This window comes from Octopus bimaculoides, chromosome 1 (genome assembly GCF_001194135.2).
Source record: "Octopus bimaculoides isolate UCB-OBI-ISO-001 chromosome 1, ASM119413v2, whole genome shotgun sequence".
Lineage (NCBI taxonomy): Eukaryota > Metazoa > Mollusca > Cephalopoda > Octopoda > Octopodidae > Octopus > Octopus bimaculoides.
Window position 1 is genome coordinate 2232765 of NC_068981.1, and position 11617 is coordinate 2244381.

The 11617-nt window shown below is 37.4% G+C and overlaps 1 protein-coding gene across 1 annotated transcript in view; it reads right to left on the reverse strand.

Moving 5' to 3' along the window:
- LOC106871113 (E3 ubiquitin-protein ligase ZNRF2) overlaps window positions 1-11617 on the reverse strand; it is an 81555-nt gene that overhangs the window by 28308 nt on the left and 41630 nt on the right. The window contains exon 2 of the mRNA XM_014917423.2: window positions 3092-3187. Coding sequence (XP_014772909.1) covers window positions 3092-3187 — 96 coding nt within the window. The remainder of the gene's footprint in view (window positions 1-3091; window positions 3188-11617) is intronic.

Sequence of the window (11617 nt, forward strand, 5' to 3'; positions counted from 1 at the left end):
GTAAGTCTAGTACCTATTCTATGAGTCTCTTTTGCTGAATTGCTAAGTTACTAACAATCATTCATTCACTATTGTAATAATAGCTTGAGAAAGCAAAATGCTTTCAATTCTCTCAGTATACAAGCGGACCTCAAAAAACTTTCTGTGATTAAAGTGGCCCACAATGTAATCTGAGTTGGCCAGGCCTACTCGGATGATATTCTTTTACAAACAAGAGTGACTGATGTTTTAGGTTTTTGCATGGCCTATATTTGTTGCCAGCCAATGATTTGTCTTTTGTGCTGTAGGTATTTGGCAGGGGTTTCTGTTTCATGAAAGTCTAATGTTATTTGCAACCTTCAATAAACAAACATAACCAGATACAGAAATACATCACAAATGTTGGATCTCTGGCCAACTTTGACAGACGAGAGAGTGCCAGTTGTTCAACCAACAAAACTACACATTTACTATATTACAGTATGAATGGCAAGAGTATCCCCTACACACTTGTATCCTTAACTCTTCAGCATTTAAACTGACCATATTCAGCCCAAATATTATTATTCTTTTATGCTCAAACTGACCAGATCTGGCTTCTGACACCAACCCTGAAGTATACACAGACATGCAGGAAGTTAATAGACACCTTTAATTTTCGAAATTTCTGATCTAAGCATCTTAATATGTTTTCAGCAGTGTAGAATTTAAAATGTAATCATTCTTATTCATTCCAGGTGCCATTATATTAAACATTTGCGAAGAGTAACCATGCCACACACAAAAAATCCAGCAGAACTGTCAGATTTTCAAAGCGGTTGTATTGTTGGGCAATCTGAGGCTGGTCTTAGCCAGTGAAAAATTGCCGTAAATCTTCAAATTCCTCTTGCTACTGTTAATAGAATTATAGTGCAATTCAAAAGCCAAGGAAAAGAATCAACAGATTCACATCCCGGTCGACCTGGGTCCTTGGAAAGGAAGCTTCACTGTTTGAAGAGAATTGTGGAAAACGAACCCTGTCCGAAGGCTTCTGACATTGCAAAACAGCTAGAAGTTAGCCCAAGAATGTGTGTTACATATCTGCATAAGCTTGGGTATTATGGACGAGCAGCTAGAAGAAAACCTTTCATTCAAACAATTAATATCAAATAAAAGATTTTGAAAAATTAAAGGTGTCTATTTACTTCCTGCATGTCTGTGTACAATTCCATTATTAAAACCGCAAAGCTACAAGATAATACACAGTTAATTCAAAACAATGTGAATAAATATGCTTTACATTTGACAGAATAATCTGAATGCTAAAGGGTTAAAGGGACCTTCGGGAAAACCCCTCGCACGACACAGTATAACAAGTCTGGCCCTTTGAATTACAAGTACAGTTCATCTGCTGGGCTTCCTCACAGTTTCCAACTACACAATGTTACTCACAAGTTTGGGCTGAGTAAAAGCTAATGCAATACTCACTTGGTCAGAGAATGCTTCACAGAGGGACTGTTAAGGGGGCATTTGTAATTAAGGAGCAAAATCTTTTACTAATATGTTCCTATATTAATCACATCACAACAAACCATTTTGTTTTATTCTCGTGACATCAAGCTTCTAATATGAAATATTGATTGGCTTACTGTATTTATAGATTGATATTTAAAATACAAAGTAGAGAACTGGAGACATATGACTGGAAGATTCCTCCTCGTAAGTGTAAAAAGATGTTTTATATGACATTAAAGAAATTTGCTCACTTGTTTAACATCTGTTTCCATGCTAGCATGGGTTCGGACAGAAGATTATCTGAGACAGGATTTTTACAGTCGGATGCTCTTCCTGTTGCCAACCCTTACCTATCTTCAAGTAACGGATTGTTTTTTGTATTTCAGGTGTCTTTAAAAAAACAGAGCAACTGGTAATATCAACATCACCATCATTTCACTCAATGACAAACTCATCAAGTATTCTGTTTACATTAGTCAAACTGGTATTCTCACCTTAACTATAGCTTTCACCATGTTTTGGCTGTGAATGCTCCAGCCTTCTCCTGATGTCTTCTGATTCATATTAGTGTCTTGCCTGGGATTGAACTCGGACCCTCAAGCTGACTGCACTGATTAACCAGCACCTTATCCATCATGCTTGTAAGCAGTGACAGGGTGAATTTTTAAAGCTTATAAACCCTTCCATTGACACCTGAAGGAGGCTGGAGAATATAGAGGTGGAAGTGGAAACAAAAATCAAGAGCATGACTTGCTGGCTGAAGATGCCTGTAAACATATAATAATTCTAGTGAAACACATTCACTGATTACAAAAATTAGAAATGATACATTTCTAAATCTCTGAGAGAGACTTAAGCAGTAGTGATACGATAAAGTAATTGTATACTGTCAACTTAACGTGACAGTCCCTCTTCAGCCAGTAAGTCACGCTATTTCAGGCTGATGAGAAGCAAAAACTTAGAAACATGTCCCTGGATGCAGGCTTGGCTGGGTGGAGGTGCTTGTCTTCCCCTCATAAACATAAGGACACAGGAAATGTGTCAAGGCCGACAGGAAGCGGTGCAGCTTCCTAGGGCTAAATAGCAGTAGTATGATTCCCTTATTGGGACTGTCACATAATAAATATTTTCAGTTTAAAAAAAAACGTTTAGCTTCAAATGTTTTATTTTTATGAGAAACTTTTGTTGTTTTCTTTAATTACTGTTTTGTTAAAGCTGTCCTTTTCCCTTAAGAACCTATCACGGTTTATTATTTAAGCTTATGTCGATTCCTCTGTGGTGTTGTTTTGCATTTATAATAAATATATACAAATTATAAAAATAATAAAAAAAATATACAGTACAGTACTGTTTCTACTTTGCAGATTTTCACCTATCATGGCAATGTTTTGGGATGTAACACCTGCGATAGTCGAGGGATTACTGTAGTTCTGGTCAAAAAAGACAAAACTCTAGAATTTAAATTCACTGAAAATTAAATTTGAACTTGCAATATGGAAGGAGTTTGATCTTTGGCAAATAGTCTGGACATGTTTCAGTTTTATTTCTCCTCCTCAGCAAAACATTGTCTTACCAATACCTGCCAGTTACTTCACAGATTTTAAATTACATGACTTACCATTATAACTAATCCTTGGTTTTGTAAGACATATAACAAGATGACATTCTAATTCATCTGCAGCAACTGATTTTGAACAAACAGGACATTTAATGCCTGCAAAAAAACAAGAAAAAAAAATTAATGATCACATGAGAAATTAGAACAAAATTTTGTTTATATAATGGAAGTGTTTGTGTAGATAAATAAAACAAATGTGAAAAGGAGTAAAAAGTGAATGCCTCATAGGCAACAATTTGTTGTCTCCTCTTGTGGTGGCTTCAGTATATTTAACCCTTTCGATACCAACCTGGCTGAAACCAGTTCTGGCTCTGTAGTACAAATGTCTTGTTTTCATAAGTTCTGAATGAAAATCTTCCATCAAACCTTAGTCACAGTTTATGTTCCTAACACTAGCTGAATGAGAACTAAGTTATTTTACTAAATTCTTTGTTATATTTAAAGTAATTGAAAGAAACACAGAACATCTCAAAATAAATACAGTAACGAAAGGGTTAATGCTACAGCAGGTAAGTCTGCAGTCATTCTAAATCTTGTAAGTATTTAACAGATATTTGATATTCTATCCCTTAACATTATGGCCAAGATTGAACCCTTTTGATAACAACCTTCTTGAGATTGCTCCAGGTTCTATGAGACAAACTTCCTATATTAACCCTTTCATTACTGTATTTATTTTGAGATGCTCTGTGTTTCTTTAAATATCACAAAGAATTTAGTAAAACAACTTAGTCATCATTAAGCTAGTGTTAGGAACATAAATTGTGACTAAGGTTTGGTGGAAGAATTTAATTTAAAACTTATGAAAACAAGACATTTGTACTCAGAGCCAGAGCCAGTTTCAGCTGGGTTGGTAATGAAAGGGTTAAAATGACTTAAATTTTCATGTTAATTTATGTTCAAAATGCCAACTTAATAACCAAATTTTACAAAATTCATTATTTTCTAAATTAATTGAAACAAAAGCAGTGTATTCCAACCAAAATATACTAACAAAAGAGTTGATCACATAATCTTGTTGCTGACATTAAAACCAAGCAGCTCTTAATTTATTCTCTCTCTTTAAGGAGGAACCTACAATTCCAACATTTGAATTTACACTTTTTTAAACATTTTCATGATGGATGGACAAGAAGTCAATGTTATAAAAATGTTTACATTTTAAAGTTATTGTGTTGATACACAAAACAAATATGAAACTAAACAACAACAACAAAAACCCCAAGATCTCAATCTAAACGAATTTATGCATTTACTGCTACATATGACCTCTCAGATAAATAACATGTCATGTAAACACCATTATAAAAAGAAAAAGAAATATGAACATATATTCACCAATTCATTGTATAAGAATAGGTTTTTACCCAATGAAATAAACTGAAATAAAGTTAAAATTTAAATATTGGAACTATAGATCATAGAATATGAGACAAGAGTAGTTTTAAAATTACCTGTATGGATTACTTGTTCCTTTAGAAGGAAGGAAGGAAATATTTCCCAATCAAAGCAAACAAGTGAAATACACATGTGAAAGATTGAAAACAGTCTGTAGAATCATAAAAGAGTGTGACAAATGGAAAGTCTGGGCAATGAAAATGGTAAAGACATCAACATGACAATAAATACACCACCACATTAATGAGGTGACAGTAAATACACTACTACGACAATGACATAATGGTAAATACACTATTACATCAATGAAAATGGTATAGACACCAATAAGCTAATGACATAATGGCAAAGACACGACCATGTCAATGTAAATATAGCAATCATCGATGACATAACAGTAAAAAGACCAGTATGTCATTGGTGTAACTGAATACAACCAACATGTCATTGACATAATGGCAAATACAGCAACCTGTCAATGACACAACAATAAACACACCACCAAATCAATGGCATAACCATGAATAAACCAACACGTCAATGGCGTAACAGTAAATACACTACAACATCAATGACAAAATATATACACCAACATGTCAATGACAATAGTGATCACACCAACACATCAACGATGTAACAATAAATACACCAACATGTCAACAATGTAACAGCAAATACACCAACATGTCAACAACGTAACGGTCATTACATCAATACGGCAACATGTCAATGACGTATCAGTGATTATACCAATATAGCAATGACATAATGGTAGATACACCAACATGTCAAACCAAATTTGGCAAATAGCAAAACCAGACGAAATTGAGCTATAACAGCAATAATTAGTCAATAAGAGTGTTGAGTTTAATTGCTGTGAGGAGTGTTGAAGCTAACATTGCTGGTCTTACACTTTGAAAAGTAATAATGAGAAAAGGCTGAAACCACAACACCACTCACTTCCCCACCCTTGTCATGCACACTCCCTCACTCTCCTTCCATCACCCCTAACATGTCAAAATGTTAAGTTCCAGTCTTCACAGTGTCTGAACCTCTTCAATTCTTAAAGGAAACACAGATCTGATTGATCGACACTAAACTCCTACCATATTTTTTTTTTCTTTCCTCCACACATTGTATCCAGAAACAATAATCACACAAGAACTCGTCCATCTGTTATCAAACAGAGGAAGTATTGGCTCAAAGATATAAGGAGATAACGGTTAACGACAATGCATTTCAATGTTGACTACAATTGAATGAATGAATCAGCAAAACTGCCATTTAGTTTCCCTTCAATATTTCCTGTTCACTGTGCATCATTTTTGTTAGTCCTTTTGTTTTACGAGTTTGAATCAAGTCATTCCCACCATATCAGGGCAAAAATGACCAAGCAGATGTTGGACAACTAAGAAAGAAATTTAACTTCACCCCCACTAACTTAAACGCTTCCGTTTTCACATTTCTGCTGAAATACATTTCCTGTTTCAATTAATTTTGAAACTAATGAATTTAGTAAAATAGCTTTATCATTATTAAGCTGCAGCTTTGAACCTGAAATTCTGGGAGTCTTAAATTTCTATCACTTTAAAGCAGGAAGTTTGCATCATAGAAACAGATGTGGTCTCAGACGGGTTGGTATCACAACGATTAACATATGGAACCAGAGGCACAGATGTGGCTTGTGGTAAGAAGCTTGCTTTCCAACCACATCGTTCTGGGTTCAATCCTACTGTGTGGCACTTGGGGCTACTTTGGGCAAGTGTGGTACTTGGGGCTACTATAGCCTTGAATCAACCAAAGCCTTATAAGTGGTTATGGTAGATGGAAACTGGAAGAAGCCTGTGTGAGTATGTATGTGTATGTCCCTCAACACCACTTGACAACTGGTGTTGGTGTGTTCATGTCCCCGTAACTTAGTGGTTCAGCAAAAGAGACAGATAGAATAAATGTCAGGCTTTAAAAAATTAAGTACTGGGGTCAATTCATTCAACCGAAAATTCTTCAAGGTTGTGCCCCAGCATGTCCACCGTCTAATGACTGAAACAAGTAAAAGACACCCATACATATCGCCATTAGCTAGGTAAACAGGTGACAAATCTTCTGGGATGGACCTCGTGCTAGTGGCATGTAAAAAGCACATTCAAACATGGCCGACAGCAGTACCCCTCCTCCTGGACTCGTGCTGGCAGCAGGTAAAAAGCATCATCCAAACGTGATCGATGACAAGCCTGCCTGACTGGCTCTTGTACCGGTGGCACATAAAAAGCACCCACTACACTCTCGGAGTGGTTGGCATAAGGAAAGGCATCCAGCTGTAGAAACTCTGCCAAATCAGATTGGAGCCTGGTGCAGCCGGCTCTCCAGACCTCAGTCAAATCATCCAACCCATGCTAGCATGGAAAGCGGACGTTAAACGATGACGATGATGATGATGACTGTATGTTTTAATAAAATGTTAAATGAAATGAGAAATGATGAAAGCTTTTAAAAAAGCAAAAAGTTTTAAAAAACCTTCATATTTCGAGCACAAAGGCCTATCCTCAGAAGAATACAGTCCAGGAAATGGGTTTACATAGATCCTGCCATTTCGGGCAGCCAGTGACCCGGTTTCTGATATATACACGCACGACGGACTTCTTTCAGTTTCCATCTACCAAATCTACTCACAAGGCTTTGATCAGCCCAAGGCTGTAACAGAAGACACTTGTGCAAGGTGCCACACAGTGGGACTGACTCGGAACCATGTGGTTGGCAATCAAACTTCTTACCACACAGCCACACCTGCTCCTATAAAGTGAAACTGCTTGTGCTCATAGCAGCAGCTCCCTAACTGCTGGTGTTGCATAGGGGTCACATTGGGGACGAAGGTGGAAGGCTGGCTGTAGGTTGACAGCAGTATTGCAGAAGGCAACTGGCCATGGTAGTGAATCCTATGGTAGTAGTAGTAGCAGAGAGTAATGGTGTTGGTGGTGGTGGTGGTGGTGGTGGTGGTAGTGGTAGTAGTAGTAGTAGTAGTAGTAGTGGTAGTAGTGGTAGTAGTGGTAGTCGTAACAGGTGATGAATGGCACTGGTGGTGTATGTTCTGGTCATAGTCTTCAGCAAGTTGGTTGGTGGTTGTCATGTGTGGGTTGGTTGGTCGGTTTCATGGGACTCAATTGTGTGACTTACATAACGTCTTCAGTTTAATTAGCAACGGGCTTGATGTGAATTCGTAGTAGTAGTAGTAGTAGTAGTACATCCATTATTATACAGCTGTCACCTGAGCAGCCAATCAACAATATATTCTGAAAGTAGTACATAGGTTTGTTTGTTTTTATTTTAGGAAAACAAACTAAGGCAGGTCATGAAGCAGTCTGTATAATAAGTGGGTGTGGATTGATTGAAGTCTGTCACCTGGGCGCCTCTACATGACACAAGGTGCCTTTAGTGGAGTCTATTTCAGGCAGGTGTCTGGTCTGAGGTCTTCCAACTAGATATGAAGGCCCAATGAAAGGGCATTGATGTTACCTTTCTTGCTAACTAACCAATTACAAAGTGGGGAGGAAAGTATGTGGTAAGAAGCTTGCTTCCCAACCACATGGTTCCTGGTTCAGTCCCACTGTGGAGCATGTTACCTAAGTGTCTTCTACTATAGTGTCAAGCCGACCAAAGTTTTGTGAATAGATCTGGAAGACGGAAACTGAAAGAAGCCCATCATGTATGTGTGTGTCTGTCCCCACCATTGCTTGACAACCGATGTTGGTGTGTTTATGTCTCCATAAATTAGAGGTTTGACAAAAAAGATTGAGAGAATAAATACCAGGATTTTTTTTTTAATGGGAAAAAAGTACAGGGGTCAATTCATTTGAATATTGATTCTTTGAGGCAGTGCCCCAGCATGGCCATAGTCTAATAACTGAAACAGGTAAAAAAAATTAATAAAAAAGATAAATCCAAAAATGCAGTGGTTATTACTATGGACTCTGGTAGAGGCCAAGCAACAGCAAACTTGTTTAATATTTCTGACATGGCTGTTTGATTAAGAAGTTTGCTTCCAAACCACACATGATTTGGGGTTCTGTCCCACAGCACAACACCTTCAATAAGGGTTTACTACTAGAGCCCCAGACCAACCAAAAGCTTGTGCATGGTAGCTACACACACACATGCACACGTGCGTGTGATCCTTGTCTTAGCATCACGTGATGGTTGTAAGCAAGCATCACCTTGATGCATGTTGTTTCCACTCTTAAATGGAAAAAAAGTGTGCCTAAGGAGAAATCTTACCCTCTTTGGAAACAAGTGAGGGTTGATGACAGGAAGGGTATCCAGCTGTAGAAAATCTGCCTCAGTTCCAAGTGTGGAAAAGTGACGTTAAATGATGATCTTATGATTAATAAACTATGAACTTAGAAGTGCAGCGATATCAATACATTGAACAGGTCCTAGCTTGCTAATGTACATACACTGATTCTATTATTACTGTAGGCTCATACCAAACCAAACTGGCTTCGTATAGTCCCTAATTTACAAAACTACGAATAAAGAACTTGCAATAATACCAGTATTTCAAACCCTCACCAGCCCTAATGCTTTATATTAACTTAATGATAAAATCAATACTAACCAGGTTAAATTTCTTTGTAACTCCTTCGCTGTCTGATCTGGATTACCTCCCTTCCAAACTCAACCCTCTGAGAGTAACTTTCCTTACCCCAATAACAGACAGCCCAATGCTATTCTTGTGATAATGAGAGATTTCAACAAGACTTGAGCCAGCTAATGAGAGAAAAGCTTTATTGCACAAGTCTTTCGTGTGAGGAAACTGCCAGTAGTTGCCAGTGTTGGCTTCAGTCAACTAAATTAATTAATATGTTACAGTACTGAGCACTTCTGTTTTGTTAGATAGAGATAGTGTGTGCGTGTGCGTGTGCGTGCGTGTGTGTGTGTGTGTGTGTGTGTGTGTGAAAGAATGATTGGTGAGTAGCATACTTTATTTTTAAATTAGAGGTGCCCTATAATCCAAATCTTAACAGCAATGAACTGGCATTGTCATGGTTAGGGTGAATGTTTAAAGAAATAGCTTTACATATTTTTTCAAATCAAGTCTCGTACAACCATCGACCCTTCAACCAGGAGCCCTGAGCAGTTAAGAGATTTACTTTAACCCTTTAGCATTTAAACCAGTCATAGCTAGCCCAAGCATTCTGTTTGTTATATGTTGAGACTGGCCACATCAGGCCTCTCACTTCTACCCTATAATGTCATGCTAAAAATAAACAACCATATCATTGAAATCTTGCAGCTATGAGATATTGCACGATTAATTCAAAATGCTGTGAACACATAAGCATAGCATTTGGCAGAATAACCAGAGTGCTAAAGGGCTAATGTTGTGCAGGTCTGTGTTTCCAAACTGGAAACACACAGCTGTTTCCATAGAAACTTACTTGCATAGTTCTCTAGTTCCGACTTTTGGTCAGGAGTTAAAACAGTGCTGATAAAATGATTCTTTGCTTACTACCACTAACTTTATTTCCCCTAAACAATGACTGGTATTCCTTAATACCATAGATATTATAATAGCAATCCAGTAAACACTGACCAAAGTGAAACTTTTTGTGTCAAACTTTTGCAAAACAAAGTTTTCAGTTCAAGTGAAAAGTAAAAACATTTTTTACCTAATACAACATATAATTTAATCTGTTTACTGTTGTAATTTCAGTTTATACATATAAGCCACTTAAAAGCACCCAGTTCACACTGTAAAGTGGTTGGTGTTTGGAAAGGCATCCAGCTGTTAAAACCTTGCCAAAACTGACCTCGTCTGCGCTTGTGCCACATAAAAAGCACTACTCACTTTGCCTGTGCCACATAAAAAGCACTAAGTCCACTCTGTTGAGTGGTTGGTGTTAGGAAGAGAATCCGGCTGTAAAAATCCTGCCAAAACAGCCACAGAAGACTGGTGCAGGCTTCTGCCTGGCCAACTCTTGTGAAACCGTCCCACCCATGCCAGCATGGAAGGCAGGCATTAAACGATGATGATGGTGAACCCTTTAACTAGTTTCAGCTTGAAAGCTGCAGCCATGCTGGGGCACTGCCATTAGCCTTGCTGCATCTTCACTACCTAAAATCTATTCTAATTAAGTGAAATTTGATGAATGAGGGAGTTTGATGCTGCTGCCCTCATTTGCATTCCCCGACACAAGGTAGGCTCACCTGGAACTCTTAACAGAAGATCCAGTTTGGGTTTGGAGACACCTACATCCACCCCTGGAAGGTCTCCCAGGCTTATTAGGAGGATATTGGAGCATTGTGGGTCTTTGAAACCTCATCTCTTGCAATAAATATCTGGTCCTGTATTTAACTGACCCAAGGCCTTAATTGAGAAAAATTGAAATCTAGTTGATTAAAGTGATCTGATACTTCATTTTATTGACCCAAAAGGTTGAAAAGCAAAACAGGCCTTAGTAGGTTTTGAACTCAAAACATGAAAAAAAAACTAACTAAAAATACTACAAAGTGTTTTCTTCAGAACTACAACAATTCTGTATAAATAAATGAAATCGATATTTATTTTCCTTTTTGCCCAGGATAACCTGATACTTTCTCGTTTCATTTTAACTAGAAACATCATTCTGCTTAACCTTGACAAAAAGATTTCATTTTCAATGTCCTGTACGGCTCGAACTTCACTGAAATAACTGCTTTTTTCACTTGACTGAAGATAGTGATCAGGTTTCAGCATGGTACCAGTTGCAATGGCTAAAACTAAATTATATAAAAGCAATTTTTCTTTTTTTAAGTAGAAAAAAGGAAAATACGTATATCATTTTAATGGTTTGTCATCGGTCACTAAGTGTTATAACCTATTTGCTTTTATCTAGAAATCAAAGGAAATGACTACTATTCCCTTCAAGCTTTGTTTTTGTGACCTGGACGTCAATGTTTCGAAACTGACTTTCCATTACATTTCACACAGATTCGGCACCGAGTTGCTGAAGCAGAAATATCGTTATAGCAAATATTCTGCCCAATACCACAGATTTGCTTGTCAGTTGCCTGACCTTAACCCCTTGAGCATGTCCCTTGGTGATAGACAATATGTGCATCTATAGTTCTAATAATCATCACAAATGAATATTG